This window comes from Sinohyriopsis cumingii, chromosome 1 (genome assembly GCF_028554795.1).
Source record: "Sinohyriopsis cumingii isolate HCF-2022 chromosome 1, ASM2855479v2, whole genome shotgun sequence".
Lineage (NCBI taxonomy): Eukaryota > Metazoa > Mollusca > Bivalvia > Unionida > Unionidae > Sinohyriopsis > Sinohyriopsis cumingii.
In genome coordinates this window covers 173,369,894-173,386,911 of record NC_142961.1, presented here as the reverse complement: position 1 = coordinate 173,386,911, position 17,018 = coordinate 173,369,894, and the positions used below count along the sequence as shown (strand labels likewise).

Below are 17,018 nucleotides of genomic sequence, written 5' to 3'. Positions count from 1 at the left end.
AAAAATAGCAAAAGAAAACACCAAAGAAATTGGTTTAAGGAGGTGAAGATGTCTTTATTATGTAAGGCATCAAAAGTTATGTCATCTTCCATGCTAAATGAAGGTGTTGTAAGGACAGTATTAATTGCCTTTAGGAATCTAGTCAGTAGATGAAAGGTCAAATAAGGAGAAAATCTTCAAAAAGTAAATTTGTCATGCTTGTTGTAATATGTGTAAAACCCAACTTATCAGTGCAATTTGCTCACTCTGAATTCCTCTGTGTGTGTGTGTGTGTGTGTTTGTGTATGTGTGTTTTCGATTTTTAACATAGCTTTAACAATTGTTCATTCATATCGCTACAATGTCTGCAGTGTGGCTTTTTATAGTGATGTCTGGCATTGGGACATCATGTCACAGATATGTAGCATCATGTCCTACCCAGTCACATTATCCTGACACTAGGCTGACCAGTCCTAACAATAGCCTCTTAATGCTGAAAGCCTAGCAAGGGAGCTGTTAGAATGATTTTTATGTCTTTGGTATGACTTGGCTGGGGCTCAAAACTGCAACCTCCCACATTTGAAACACTGAAATCCCATTCCTACCATTTGATATTAAAATTACCATATTTGCTCACTTGTAAATCAATCTGCAAAAAACACAGATCTGGTAGATCAGGGTCTATGTTGTTTGTTCTACTTGTTACTTCTAATAAACTAACTAGACCCAAACCCAAGACCGCTTCCGTGACCTAGTGGTTAGAGCATCTGCCTCGGATGCAGTAGGTCGTGGGTTTGATCCCTGGCCAAGTCATGCCAAAGACTTTAAAAAAATGGTACTAACAGCTGCCTTGCTTGTCACTCAGCATTAAGAGGTTGGCCTGGTGTCATGATAATGTGACTGGGTGGGGCATCATGCTACATGTCTGCGTCATTATGTCCCAGTGCTAGACATCACTATAAACTGTCACACTGCAGACATCATAGCGATATGGCTGAAAATTTTTTAAAGCTACATTAAAAATCCAAATCACACACAGAGACCCAAATCTGCTGGTGCAGTATGTGATGGCAGATCTGGGTGAATGCAATTTGCAGTTGAACTTAACTTATAAGTGAGTGTGTATGGTAGTAAAAAATGCTGGATTATTAGGATCTGTAATACATGCTGACTTAGGCAACAATGCCAAGTTTACATAAACTGAATCAGGTTGATCAAGCCCCCACATTATAAAATTTCACTGAACTCCAGAACTTACTAACAAATACCTGGACCATTAATGAGGATGCATTTTTCTACTTTTAGTAAGATTTCCAAGTATGAAGTACCATTTATCTCTGTTTAATGCTTGAACCATTGAGCAAAGTTTGGGATGGAAGAGCCTCATTTTTTTGTTCTTAATTCAGCTATTGATTTCCTGCCAGTATTCAGACACATTATAACTAGGTATTACTGTATTACTCTACATTTATTATGCAAAAAAAAAGTCTGTCCTAAATGAAACTTAGATGCCTGAAATAGCTAATAACACTATCAAGCCTACTGTGTTAGTACATGTATCACGAAATCTTTATGAATAGTCAATTTAGCATGTTAGTGACAAGAAATCTTTATGAATACAGTCAATTTAGCATGTTAGTGACAAGAAATCTTTATGAATATAGTCAATTTAGCATGTTAGTGACAAGAAATCTTTATGAATATAATCAATTTAGCATGTTAGTGACAAGAAATCTTTATGAATATAGTCAATTTAGCATGTTAGTGTCAAGAAATCTTTATGAATATAGTCAATTTAGCATGTTAGTGTCAAGAAATCTTTATGAATATAGTCAATTTAGCATGTTAGTGTCAAGAAATCTTTATGAATATAGTCAATTTAGCATGTTAGTGACAAGAAATCTTTATGAATATAGTCAATTTAGCATGTTAGTGACATGAAATCTTTATGAATATAATCAATTTAGCATGTTAGTGACAAGAAATCTTTATGAATACAGTCAATTTAGCATGTTAGTGACAAGAAATCTTTATGAATATAGTCAATTTAGCATGTTAGTGACAAGAAATCTTTATGAATATAGTCAATTTAGCATGTTAGTGTCAAGAAATCTTTATGAATATAGTCAATTTAGCATGTTAGTGACAAGAAATCTTTATGAATATAGTCAATTTAGCATGTTAGTGACAAGAAATCTTTATGAATATAGTCAATTTAGCATGTTAGTGACAAGAAATCTTTATGAATATAGTCAATTTAGCATGTTAGTGACAAGAAATCTTTGTGAATACAGTTAATTTGGCATGTTAGTGACAAATAATTCTTATGAATACAGTAAATTTAGCATGTTAGTGACACTGTTACATGCTTAGGCTCTTGCAAAATGTAACAAGAAAAAAGTGAAGAAAACAAGCTTTATAAACTTTAACAAATAATTTATTTCCTTAGAAACACAAAGTCAAAATGAGGAAAAGAACTTATGGTTTAACAAATCAAATCCAAAAATAATTAAAGAATATAAAAAAATAGAAGTCCTAATAATAAAAAGTCCTAATGAAACTAAGTTCAAATCCCGATGAAATCCAAAATGGAAGGCGATAATGTATGCAGTGGTCAGTATCAGACTGATGTGTCAACAGTTCTTTGTTAAATCACAGAAAATAATATTCCAGTTATTGAATTCTATGTAAATTTTTATAAATGTCTTTGTCCAGGAATTAATTTAGAGCACTAGTATTTCCAGGGAAAACAAACTTGAAATCCAAATAAATTAAAGAAAACAAAATAATGAGTGCAAAACTGGTCACATCATAAAACACTTTGATTTAACAAGTATTATGGCAAGAATAACTTTTATTTCTCAAGACATCAGTAATAAATCTAGCTACAACGCAAAACAGATGCCCAGATGTGGGTTAATCCTCTGGAAAAATCAGAGTTTGTAACAACTGCTATATGTTATTTGTCACGTACTCCAAGTATGGCCTCAATTTCACTTTATGAATCTTACTCTGTGAAAGAAATAAAATACATATAATTTTTTTAACTAGAACTCCCACTGATTTCTGAATCAAGGTCAGGAACTAGGTCAGCATTAGATACTATGTCTCTATTAAGTTGTTTATCAAAAATTTAAAAAATTAGTCAGAACTGAACTCTATTTCAGTAAAACAGAGTTACATTATAATAGCAAGTAATGGAATAAAAAAATTAAAACTAACAAACAAACAAATAAATTAAATCAAATATAAATTAAATCAAATATACATGAAATGTTTATAAATACAGTCAATATAGCATGTTAGTGTCATTCTTGAGTAACTGATGTTCATTACTTTATGATATAATTTTGGGTGAAAATGTTTTTTAGTACTTCTCTAAAATTCTGTATTTTACTGTACATGTTTTGTCAAAAGAGTGAATGCCTTTGTCTATGACATTAATACATATTACAAAACAAGCAACAGTTTGTGTGAAAATAGTTAGAAAATCATATGGTAAGTTACCTAACAACTAGCTTAAATCCTTCATAGCCTGCTATTGTGGCATCATTATGCACATGTCATTCTGTAACTTCTACCAAAGCTGTGTTTACCTGACAATTACAGGTGAGAAGACATCCTACCTGACATTGTTCCAATGAATCCATTATTTATCTGTCCTCGACTATCCTTTCTTCCACCTATCCAGACTCTAGCCTGGTTGTTAAACACTGACATCTGATCGCCTGCAAAATGAAAGCAACAGAATACAAATTGTGCAAGATAAATGTAACTCATTAATGAAATGGTAAATGATAATCAAGGGTAAGACTGCAATGTGCAGGGACCACATCACAGAACATTGTGATATGCAGGGACCACATCATAGAACACAGTGATGTGCAAGGACCACATCATAGATATTAGCTTTATACAAGATTTGCATGAAATTCATCAATCCAACAATTAGAATGCAATTAAAAAGATAATACTGCAGACTAAAAATAATGTTTGTACATTTGTAACTGTATTGTCTTATTGGAATTAGCATACTCACATCCTATACTTTTAGGATTTTACATTTTTAAGATTTTATCTATTATTGGGCTGTTAAACCTTTAATCTTGTAAGATTTAATGTTCCTGTGTATTTAAAATGGATTAGCATCCTAAACATTTATTTCTCCAGTTTTTGCTTTCATAACTTTGTTGTTGTTGTAGGGTTTAATGCCATTATTTAGCACAAGATAGGCTATACATGGCGGCCAGTATAACTGGTGGAGGAAGAACCCTGGAAAACCCAGGGAAAAACCACTGACCCACGAGAAGCTACTGGCAGGCTTTCATAACTTTGTAAATTTGCTTTAATTGGCACTCTACAGTCAGGTTTGTGTTACCATGCTGTTAAAGCCTATACATGTATAGCCCCACCCCTGAGGCCAAAATAGCAAGTAAAAATCCTTCATTTACATACATCTTGTGAGTGATAATATCTATTTATCTATACCATGTCCCTGGCTGAAAGCATCATAGATCTGGACCTGTCATAACAAACTATGCTGGCAGATCTAGGTTTACGATATTTACACCTGAGTGAATATAGAAACCTACAGTATTTTTTCTAGCTACAATTTTGTTTTCACAATATTTTGAAGAGAGTGTGGAGAGGGAGCTAGTCACACTATTTAACCTCTATATAAAGGTCACTTCCCATTAAAGGAAAATTTTTGTATGGTCACCTAATTTATGTTTTATTGAAAAGGTTTAAAAGAGCTTCTTGCTTGCTGGCTAGAAGTGCAAATTAGTGATAAGAAATCCAGCAGAGAGCCATTCATCTTAAATTAAATTTAACCTGGCCCAAATATCTGGCAATAATTTAATTTCAAAACTCAGACATCAAATTGAATAGAACATACACAACAAAATGTACTGGTAAAGAATCAATATTATGGCTACAACAATTTTTGTTTCATTCCTATATGTGATTATTTACAGAAGGCGAATGAAGCCTTATTGGTAGGGTATCTGTATCATAAAGATTTTCCACTGGAGAGAGGACAGATATTATGCAGTGACCTATTTTATATATTTTATATATTATAATATACCATAATGCTGATGAATAGTTTGCCATATCTATGTTTGTACACCTAAATGTAAATATGCAACAGTATTTACCTTATAAGTTCGATCCAACTGTAAAACATCACAGACCCGGATCAGGCAATGCATTATGTAATAGTAGATCTGGGTCTATGCAGTTGCAGTTGGACCTGACATATGAGTGAGTATATATGGTAAATCATTAATGATATTATGTTGGCCCCAACTTATGAGTGAGTAAATATGGTCAATCACTATTGGCATTATGTTGGACCTGACTTATGAGTCAGTAAATATGGTAAATCACTATTGGTATTATGTTCCATTGTTTCATGGGGTCAAATTGAGCAGTCTTTCTGAAATTAATTTGGAAAAGAGTACATATATTTAAGTACTTTTGACCATGAGGTACATAAAATGATAGTTTTTAAGTTACAGGTGAATGAAATATTAAAATAATCTAATTCTTTATTTTTTAATGCAATTTTCAAATTAAACAACTACTATCATTTTTTGTCTTCAGCACCAACAAAACATATTTTCTTGTAATGGAAATTTTGTACACGGTCTCCTGAAAAGTATGTGTTTGATAGGTGAGTTGCATCCCTTTAATGGCATTACTATCTATTTCCAGCTCATGTTACATATTGAAAACTTGAAAACAGAAATAGACAAAAATAACACAGCATTGATTGGGCTCTCCAAACAATACTGCCCCCAACCTCCAACAAGAAGCAAATTAACTGAAGCTGCATTGCCTGCCTACTGTGACAAAGTAAAACAAATCCCAATGATCAATTCTTATGGTGACCTTCAAAAAAGAGTTGTAATGTTGCTTGTGAAATATGGAAAGTAAGTAAATCTCAGGGCCTCCAAAGGCATTAGAGTAAAAGAGTTTAGAAAATGGGTTTAAAAAAAATTGACCAATGACCTTGACCTTGAATAGAAAATTTCACAGTGATATATGTGAAACCATCTATGAAAAGTGTGCCATGCTTTATCCTTGTACCTTAAAAGATTTGCCTGTGACCTTCTCCTTGAGGATTAGACCTCAACTGTGGTATACAACACATCTTCAGGTGGCAATATTTAAGTTTAACAAGTTTATATATTTATCTTAGCTCATAAGTCTGAAAGCTAAAGAGAAAATCTCATTGAAACCTACTTTATTTACATGTGAACTTGACCTTGAATGTATATGCAACACACCAGCTAATGATGACATACAGGTATACAAAGTGGCAGCTATTAATCTCCAAAAGTTCTAATGTTATAGAGTGAAAAGGAAAGTAATAGAAAAGTTACAATACTGGGGCATGACTTTGACCTTCAACATAAGAATTGTGGTTCACAACATATCTTCTAATGATATATACATACATATGAAGTCTCCACCTTTACCCTCACTATATGTTATAAAGTGGTAGGGACTGTCACTGTTTCCTTGACCTTCAAGACTGAATCCCAGTGTGACATGACAAAGTTATAGAGAAGTAGGGACAGGGACTGTTTCCTTGACCTTCAAGACTGAATCCAAATGTGACATGACAAAGTTATAGAGTGGTAGAGACAGGGACTGTTTCCTTGACCTTCAAGACTGAATCCCAATCTGACATGACAAAGTTATAGAGTGGTAGGGACTGTGACTGTTTCCTTGACCTTCAAGACCGAATCCCAGTGTGACATGAAAAAGTTATAGAGTGGTAGGGACAGGGACTGTTTCCTTGACTTTCAAAACTGAATTCCAATGTGACACACGATAAACCCACTACCAATGATGTATAATCATACCCAATCAATCTCCAATGGCTTTAAAGTTACAGAGCAGAAAGGATTGTATGATGGAAAATTTAAAATAGGACACACAATATGGTACGTGAAACACCTTTTGTGATGATACATAAGGAAATAAAGCTTCATCCTTCAATCTTAAATGGAATTGAAGTTAGAGAATGGTAGGGAAGGTGTGACAGAAGACAGATATAGAGCTGTGGTCTTGCCCTTGAAGATAGGAGATGCAATGTGTTAAAGAATGTGCTTCTAATGATAAGGATATGCTTCCTTAGAGAGAAACAAAAGTGTGATGTTTACCTTGTCCTCTACTTTTTGTGAAAAATCAGAAGCAAATAACACAAATATAGTCAAATCTGTCCTAATGGTCACCTTTACAGAGCAGTCACCTGGTCAAAATGGTTTCTCCCTTCCTTAAGCATTCACTGGAGTGTATCTACACTGACCACTCAGATACAAACTGAATTTTTGCTTCATGAGGAAATCATTGATTTGATAAAGGAATATCACAAATAAATGTGTAAACATTTCTTATCTCATTTGTATTCATGCTGTCAATGTAGCTCAAAAATGTCAATCTGTCAAATTGTCAGTGTTGCTCAAACTATCAATCTGTCAAATTGTCAATGTAGCTGAAAACTGTCAATCTGTCATATTGTCAATGTAGCTCAGAAGTGTAACTCTGTCAAATTCTAAATTGAGGCAGCTTGTATCATTAAGATAGAAGCCTGAAGAAATTTTGTTGCTGGATGGGGGTAAAGTAGTCATCTCATTGCATCAAAAATGGAAGTTGTCTTTTGCACCAGTATGATGGGTTAGTTTGATATCTTTGTCTATTTGCCTGTGATTTAAAGTTATATCTGAAGAAATAAAGATTGAGAAGCATTAGGGTCTGCAGTCATTCAAAATTTAAAACCTGTATGTACAGGTAGGTGAACTTTTGGTTCCATATTTATTACATGCATCGCAAATAGGCCAATGTCTTTTGATCTGGGCCATCTAAGCTACTGGGCCATCTGAGCTACTGGTTAATCCAGGAACAGCTCTTTCCAAGCCCAAATTCTGTAAGCTGGAAGACCAAAGAGTCAGGATTTTTTTTTTAAAACTGTCTGCTGGCAATCAATAACGAAGTTCAATTTTGTCATGATGCACAAAACAAAGATCAGTGATTATTTTAAGTCAGTGATGAATTTAAATCACAGGATGGATTAAAGTGATATAATAATCAGCGTGAGACATAAATCTTAGATTTATATGAGCATTATGATTTTGTTAAATGGTGCATGCAAAATAATCATGATAATGTGATAATAATAATGATAATAATAATAATAATAATCATAATAATAATAATAATAATTTTTGTGACTTTGTTTGTTATTATTTGTTAAAACCTATTTTGACAGGTGAACCTGTGTACATCGGTCATCTGTGTACAAAGGTCAGTTTTGCCTTTTCCCACAGATGGCTGCTATTGACAGGTTTGAATTAGAATTTATAATAGAGTACACACAGAAAGTGAGGATCTTAAACTTAATCTTGTGTATACCATCTCTACTCTGTGATTCAGGATTTGAACAGAGACCATTAGAAGTTCTCAATTACCTGTTGGATCATGGAAGTTTGGAAAAATCTTGTAGATGACATCTGCAGAGAGGCATTAAAATGGCATAATATTCACTGTCTGCAGGATTCTACAACACTCATTCTTAACTTTTGGATATCCTCACATGTTACGCAAGGTGCTGATACAATCAAGTTTTTACGTCAAATATTTTATGGTCCACATGCTTCCCATAAATTAATTTATGTCTCTGCATCCATTATTTCATGATGCACTGTTCTTCCTTGCTAAGTTACAATCAAATTAAAATGCATTTATTCTGCCTACGGTGGTAAAATCAAATTTTATTAAAGCTGATCAAATCAGATCTTGCACCATGCTTCAGTATGAGTGATAGCATAGTAGTATGAGTGATAGCATAGAAGTATGAGTGATAGCACAGCAGTATGAGTGATAGCATAGAAGTGTGAGTGATAGCATAGGAGTGTGAGTGATAGCATAACAGTATGAGTGATAGCACAGCAGTATGAGTGATAGCATAGAAGTGTGAGTGATAGCATAGACGTGTGAGTGATAGCACAGCAGTATCAGTGATAGCACAGCAGTATCAGTGATAGCATAGAAGTGTGAGTGATAGCATAGGAGTGTCAGTGATAGCATAACAGTATGAGTGATATCATAACAGTATGAGTTATAATACAGCAGTAGGAGTGATAGCATAGCAGTATGAGTGATAGCATAGCAGTATGAGTGATATAATAACAGTATGAGTGATAGCACAGCAGTAGGAGTGGAGAGGAGAGGAGAGGAGAATGCAAGACCTAACTTTAGAATCAGCTCTAATTTGATCATGGAGAAAGAAAAACAAACTTCATCGTGGTGCACAGATGAATCAAGTTCTTACTAAAAATTACAAACTTTGCCTTTGTTCCTTTTTTCCTTTTTTAAGCACAGAGTGTAACTTCATGATGGCTTATTTTTTTACTGCCAACATTTTGTTTTGTACTAAAGAAATTGTGGATTAAAATTGACATTTTGAGATCATTTTGACCTGAAACTTCCACACAAGGAGTGTTGTAAAGTCCTGCTAACAGTACTACAAATGCTAATTCCATATACAATTATATACATTACAAACAATGCTATTAGGCAATTAGATTGATTTACATGTCATATATTCCACTCTGAGAGGAATTAGGTATTAAACAAAAATCTATGGTAACACTGGCAATTTAGTTTTGTTTGTTATACAAAGTCATTATTGGAAGTCATGTACTAGCACTGTAGATTGAAGCCAGTCATCTTCAGTGTACAATAATATTGGACTCTTGTTTAATTCTTAATTCTTTAGGTGAAAGATAGATAATATTACAAAACCCAAAGAAAAATGAATGATATATGCTTGAAAAGGTTCAATTAAAGATGCAGTAAAACATTATTCATTTGTAAATTAGTAAAAACATAAAAAAATTCATTACACTTTTAGTGATTCAAAACAAAATACAATTTTATACAATAGCAGTTATAACAACATCTCTGGAAAATAATTCAGTTCAATCAAGTACAAATAGGCCTTCACATTGTAAATTTAAAAGAAAATTTAAACAGTGTTAGTTTCAAATAAAAGGATTTTCTTTTCTAACTTTTCAATCCAACTTGAAGTTAACAAGATATACCAAGTTTGTATTGAGTGTCTGGACTGGCGTATAATCAGTCCAAATTCATGACTGTATAATCAGTCCAAATTCAAGATGGGTGTACAGTCAGTTCAACTTCATGAACAAAATATGCCACGTTTGTATAGAGTGCCCGGATGGGCATACAAATCAGTCCAAATTTATGAACAAGATATGCCAAGTTTGTACAGAGTGCCTGGATGGGCATATAATCAGTCCAAATTTATGAACAAGATATGCCAAGTTTGTACAGAGTGCCTGGATGGGCATATAATCAGTCCAAATTGATGAATAAGATATGCCAAGTTTGTATAGAGTGCCTGGAAGGGCATATAATCAGTCCAAATTCATGAATAAGATATGTCAAGTTTGTAGAGTGCCTGGATGGGCATATTAATCAGTCCAAATTTAGTCCTGTATAGTATTAACTGAAGCTGTGCATAAAACATTGCTCAGGATAGAATTTTTTAGCATATCCTGCCTTTGACAGAAAATAGGTTACAATGACCATATATTATCAATAGATGCAAAAAGATGACACTGCTTTGTGCCTCAGTGTTCAAAGTTTGGTGGCTAATTGCAAAAATTGCTGAAAAATAGTTTGTAATCTAGAATAATTAAGGAAAAAGGGCACCTGGTTGGAATGTGAATGGTGTGCATTACGACATGCACCATAATGCATAATAGTCAGCATTTGAAAAAACCATGGACATTATGTGAAAAATACAATGATAAAAAAATTACAAGTCATTATAACCAAAAGTAGAAAATTTGAGACAGTGATCCAACATTTCACATTTTCACCTTGAACCAAACTCAAAGCAAATTACATTATTGAAAGTGGACCAAGTATTTTGACCCTCAGATTTACAATTATATTAAGGGTGGCTGTGGAACAGGTGAAGCTCATATAACATGTATACTGGACAATATATATATATATATATATATATATATATATATATATATATATATATATATATATATATATATATATATATATATATATATATATATATATATAAGATCATGGTTGAATATGAATTTAACAAATTTAGCTTATAATCATGTTTCATAATTGTAAAGTCAGAGCATAAATTTATTATTCACATATCATTAAATTTTTCAATAAAATACTTTACAAGTGTATGTGTAATTATATGCATTGTGACCTGTGCATGTTACTTTGCACTTCTATATATCTTCATTTTAAATTATTAAATAATCTCATAATACTGGAATTAAGTGGAAACAAAATGTGCTATTATGGCAGAAAAATAGCTGTGTGGTTTTTGGGAAACTACATAATTAACAAGATGTCCAAGTGGGTCTAATACTGTTCACTTGTCTGATGTCTGCCTAATAGTCAAATTCAACAGCAGTTTGGCAAGATATATGGCTCAGTTGGCTGCTTTCTGGAGACATATCTCTTGATGCTGACTTGTGTATCCAATGAAAACCATTGTTTTAACATTTCTCTATTTTTAGTATCTTCATCCATATTTGAAGTAATATCAATATCATCTGTCCAAGATGGAAAGGTTTTTATGCCAGGTTACTTTCTGTCAAAGTTGGTCAAATTCTCTTTAGCACTGTTTATTTTTGAAGTGCAGAGGCTGAGTAATTAGTGTACTGAACTTGTGAATGAAAGGGTGCAGGTTTGAATCCTACTTTTAGATCAGCCTGAACTGTCTACAATGGCAAAGCACTTTACCTGCCATGGCACTAAATAAACTACTTGTGTTGCTGTTTAATAAAACTCCAAAGCAACAATAAAGAAGCCTTTATTTACATAAAGTTGTTTAAACCTTTTCTATGTTTCATAATGGCAATCATATCTGATGGCAGAGCAGCATTTGTACAAATTTGAAAGCCTGTCATGCCAGGATGTTTTCTGTCAAATTTATTCAAGGTATAACATCTGAGAAAAAAGGTGATTCAACATCTTTCTTTTTGTAGTAATGGTGATCATATTTAATATCAGATCAGTATCATTTGTGCCAATTTGAAACCCCTTCATGCCAGGATATTAACTGCCTAATTTGATTGACATTTGTCCAGTGGTCTTAAGAAGAAGTTTCAAATAAAATACAGTGATGGAAGATGCATGCTGTATGCAAGACCCAGCCATAGCCTCACTTTGCTTTACAACAGGGTTGAACTAAAAATTCACAGCTTTAACATCTTGTCTTGGCATTAAAGTCAAAGCAAGCTAAAAGTTAAGAATTTGAATGTCTTGTCTTGGTCTTACAACCAGGTGAGCTAAACATTCATGGCTTTAATGTCTTGTCTTGACCATACAGCCAGACCAGCTAAAAATTAATAATTTTAATGTCGTGTTTTTGCCTTACAAAAAGATGACCTAAAAATTCACAGCTTTATTGTCTTGTCTTGGCTTTACAACCAGGTGAGCTAAAAATGTTACAGCTTGTCTTGGATTTACAGCCAGATGAGCTAAAAATGTAACAGCTTGTCTTGGATTTACAGCCAGATGAGTAAAAAATCAAAATTTTAATGTCATGTCTGCTAAAAGCATTGGCCTGTGCACTCTGAGCTGTTATCCCTTATCACCTATCTATAACTTTTTCATATCTAACCATGACCTATATATAAGATTGAATTTTCCATGTGAACAACAAAACATTAGCCTGACTTCCAAGTGTAATAATGGACTTAATTCAGGCTTTATTAGCTTGACTTCAAATGTATTAATGGACTTAATTCAGGCCTTATTAGCCTGACTTCCAGTGTATTAATGAACTTAAGTCAGGCTTTATTAGCTTGACTTCCAAGTGTATTAATGTACTTAGTTCATGCTTTATTAGCCTGACTTCCAAGTGTATTAATGGACTTAATTCAGGTAATATTAGCCTGACTTCCAAGTGTATTAATGTACATAGTTCATGTTTTATTATCCTGACTTCAAAGTGTATTAATGGACTTAGTTGTCATTTTATTAGTCTGACTTCCAAGTGAATTAATTTACTTAGTTCATGTTTTGTTAGCCTGACATTCAAGCACATTAATGTACTTTGTTCATGTTTTATTAGCAGGACTTCCATGTGTATTGATGCCTTTAGTTCATGCTATATTAGTCTGACTTCCAAGAGTATTAATGTTTTCAGATAATGGTTTATTAGCAGGACTTGCAAGTATATTCATGTCTTTAGTTCATGTTTAATTAGCAGAACTTCCAAAAGTATTAATTTCTTTAGTTCATGCTTTCTTCATCTGACTTTCAAGTATATTAATGTCTTTAGTTCATGCTTATTAGCAGGACTTGCACGTGTATTAATTTCTTTAATGTCTTTAGTTCATGCTTTATTAGCAGAACTTTCAAATGTATTAATTTGTTTAGTTCATGCTTTATTAGCCTAACTTCCAGTTGTATTAATGTCTTTAGTTCATGCTCTATTAGCAGGACTTCCAAGTGTATTAATGTCTTTAGTTCATGCTTTATTAGCCTAACTTCCAGGTGTATTAATGTCTTTAGTTCATTTTTGTTAGCAGGACTTCCAAGTGTATTAATGTCTTTAGTTCATTCTTTATTAGCAGAACTTCCAAGTGTATTACTGTTTTTATTTCATGCTTTATTAGCAGGACTTTCAAGAGTGTTAATGTCTTTAGTCCATGCTCTATTAGCAGGACTTCAAAGCAGATTAATGTCTTTAGTTACTACTCTAGTGGCAAGATTCCAAGTGTTGTTGTTGTTGTTGTTGTGGGGTTTAACGCCATTTTTCAGCACACGATAGGCTATACATGGCGGCCAGTATTAATGGTGGAGGAAGAACCCAGGAAAACCCCGGGAAGAACCACCGACCCACGAGAAGCTACTGGCAAGCTTTCTCACATACCCACATTAGCCGAATCCTAGACTCAAACTCACGCAGACAGAGGTGAGATGGCAGTGATCCGTAACGGAGAGCGCTTTAGACCACTCGGCCACTCGGGGCCCCGATTCCAAGTGTATTAATGTTTTTATTTCATGCTTTATTAGCAGGACTTCCAAGTGTATCAATGTCTTTAGTTCATGCTTTATTAGCTTAACTTCCAAGCATATTAATGTCTTTAGTTATTACTCTATTGGCAGGACTCCAAGTGTATTAATGTCTTTAGTTCATGCTTTATTAGCAAGACTTAAAGTGTATTAATGTCTTTAGTTATGCTTTATGCATTATGCATACTTTTATTGGGCTTAATAATGGGCTGATAATACCACATGGCAGTTGGGCTCTGATTCATAATTCAACAGTCAGCCAGTTTTAGTTGGCTGCCCAATTTTTATCCTTGAAAAAGACATTTAGCTCCACTTGGAGCCATGTGACCTTTTGGGGCTGTTGTGCCTTTTACATGATCATGAATTGTGATGTAATTTTCTTGTAAAATTCCACTCACTAAAACCAATGTCGATAGCCTCCTGGATAAAAACTCATTATTTCATATAGATTTTATTTAGATAGATAATAAAATTGAATATTATTATTTAAGTCACTGTTTTGACTACAGAAGATAAGGATATTGCCTCTTTTTGCTGGTACATGGGTTTTTGTACTGTCACACTGGGGATTCAGATGACTGTGGAGCTACACACATTAGGCTCATTGGTGGGTTTGAAATGACACTTTTGAAACTTTACTTGATTATCATGCCAAGAAAATGGAACTAGATGTCTTTTTCAAGGATAAAAATTGGGCAGCCAACAAAAACTGGCCTGTGAATGTATTGAACATTTGACTGTTGAATTATGCGCCAGAGCCCAACTGCCATGTGATATTATCAGATAAAATATGAAGTTTATTGGTCTACTGCAGTTCCTGTAGATAAATTTTATGGTCTTTTCATAAAAAAAACATCACAAATTTCAATCACATGATATTTATTAGTCTCCTGAGATTCTCAAAGATAGATTTTACTCTCTTTTCATATAAAAGTATGATTAAATTTCGGTCAAATGAAAATCCTATAGAGCTTCCTTTTACTGAATCTTTGATGATCTCATCTCATTTGTTACTCATCTTACTCTCAGTGCTAGTACATGTACTTATTTATGCTTACATCATTTAGTTGTAATGTTAGTGCATGTATTAATTTATGCTTACATCATTTAGTTGTAATGTTAGTACATGTACTAATTTACGCTTACATCATTTAGTTGTAATGTTAGTACATGTACTAATTTATGCTTACATCTTTAGTTGTAATGTTAGTACATGTACTAATTTATGCTTACATCATTTAGTTGTAATGTTAGAACATGTACTAATTCATGCTTACATCATTTAGTTCTAATGTTAGTACATGTACTTATTTATGCTTACATCGTGCTAGTACATGTACTAATTTATGCTTACATCTTTAGTTGTAATGTTAGAACATGTACTAATTCATGCTTACATCATTTAGTTGTAATGTTAGTACATGTACTTATTTATGCTTACATCATTTAGTTGTAATGTTAGTACATGTACTAATTTATGCTTACATCTTTAGTTGTAATGTTAGTACATGCACTAATTTATGCTTTTATCATTAAGTTGTAATGTTAGTGAATGTACTAATTTACGCTCACATCATTTAGTTGTAATGCTAGTACATGTACTAATTAATGTTTACACCATTTAGTTGTAATATTAGTACATGTACTAATTTATGCTTATATCATTTAGTTGTAATGTTAGTACATATACTAATTAATGTTTACACCATTTAGTTGTCATGTTAGTACATATACTAATTTATGCTTACATCTTTAGTTGTAATGTTAGTACATGTACTAATTCATGCTTACATCATTTAGTTGTAATGTTAGAACATGTACTAATTCATGCTTACATCATTTAGTTGTAATGTTAGTACATGTACTAATTAATGCTTACATCATTTAGTTGTAATGTTAGTGAATGTACTAATTTACGCTTACATCATTTAGTTGTAATGCTAGTACATGTACTAATTAATGTTTACACCATTTAGTTGTAATATTAGTACATGTTCTAATTAATGCTTACATCATTTAGTTGTAATGTTAGTACATGTACTAATTAATGTTTACATCATTTAGTTGTAATATTAGTACATGTACTAATTAATGCTTACATCATTTAGTTGTAATGTTAGAACATGTACTAATTTATGCTTATATCATTTAGTTGTAATGTTAGAACATGTACTAATTCATGCTTACATCATTTAGTTGTAATGTTAGTACATGTACTTATTTATGCTTACATCATGCTAGTACATGTACTAATTTATGCTTACATCTTTAGTTGTAATGTTAGAACATATACTAATTCATGCTTACATCATTTAGTTGTAATGTTAGTACATGTACTTATTTATGCTTATCTTGTGCTAGTACATGTACTAATTTATGTTTACATCTTTACTTGTAATGTTAGTACATGTACTAATTAATGCTTATATCATTTAGTTGTAATGCTAGTACATGTACTAATTAATGCTTGCATCATTTAGTTGTAATGTTAGTGAATGTACTAATTTACGCTTACATCATTTAGTTGTAATGCTAGTACATGTACTAATTAATGCTTACATCATTTAGTTGTAATGTTAGTACATATACTAATTAATGTTTACACCATTTAGTTGTCATGTTAGTACATATACTAATTAATGCTTACATCATTTAGTTGTAATGTTAGTACATGTACTAATTAATGCTTACATCATTTAGTTGTAATGTTAGTACATATACTAATTAATGTTTACACCATTTAGTTGTCATGTTAGTACATATACTAATTAATGCTTACATCTTTTAGTTGTAATGTTAGTGCATGTACTAATTTATGCTTACATCATTTAGTTGTAATGTTAGTACATGTACTAATTAATGTTTACACCATTTAGTTGTCATGTTAGTACATATACTAATTAATGCTTACATCATTTAGTTGTAAT

General features: G+C 32.6%; 1 protein-coding gene across 1 annotated transcript in view; it reads right to left on the bottom strand.

Annotated features, from left to right (window-relative positions):
- Positions 1-17,018, bottom strand: part of LOC149808398 (neurexin-1-like) — a 335,258-nt gene that overhangs the window by 40,768 nt on the left and 277,472 nt on the right. Inside the window, exon 15 of the mRNA XM_089976649.1 lies at positions 3,606-3,707. Within this exon, the coding sequence (XP_089832775.1) occupies positions 3,606-3,707 (102 nt within the window). The remainder of the gene's footprint in view (positions 1-3,605; positions 3,708-17,018) is intronic.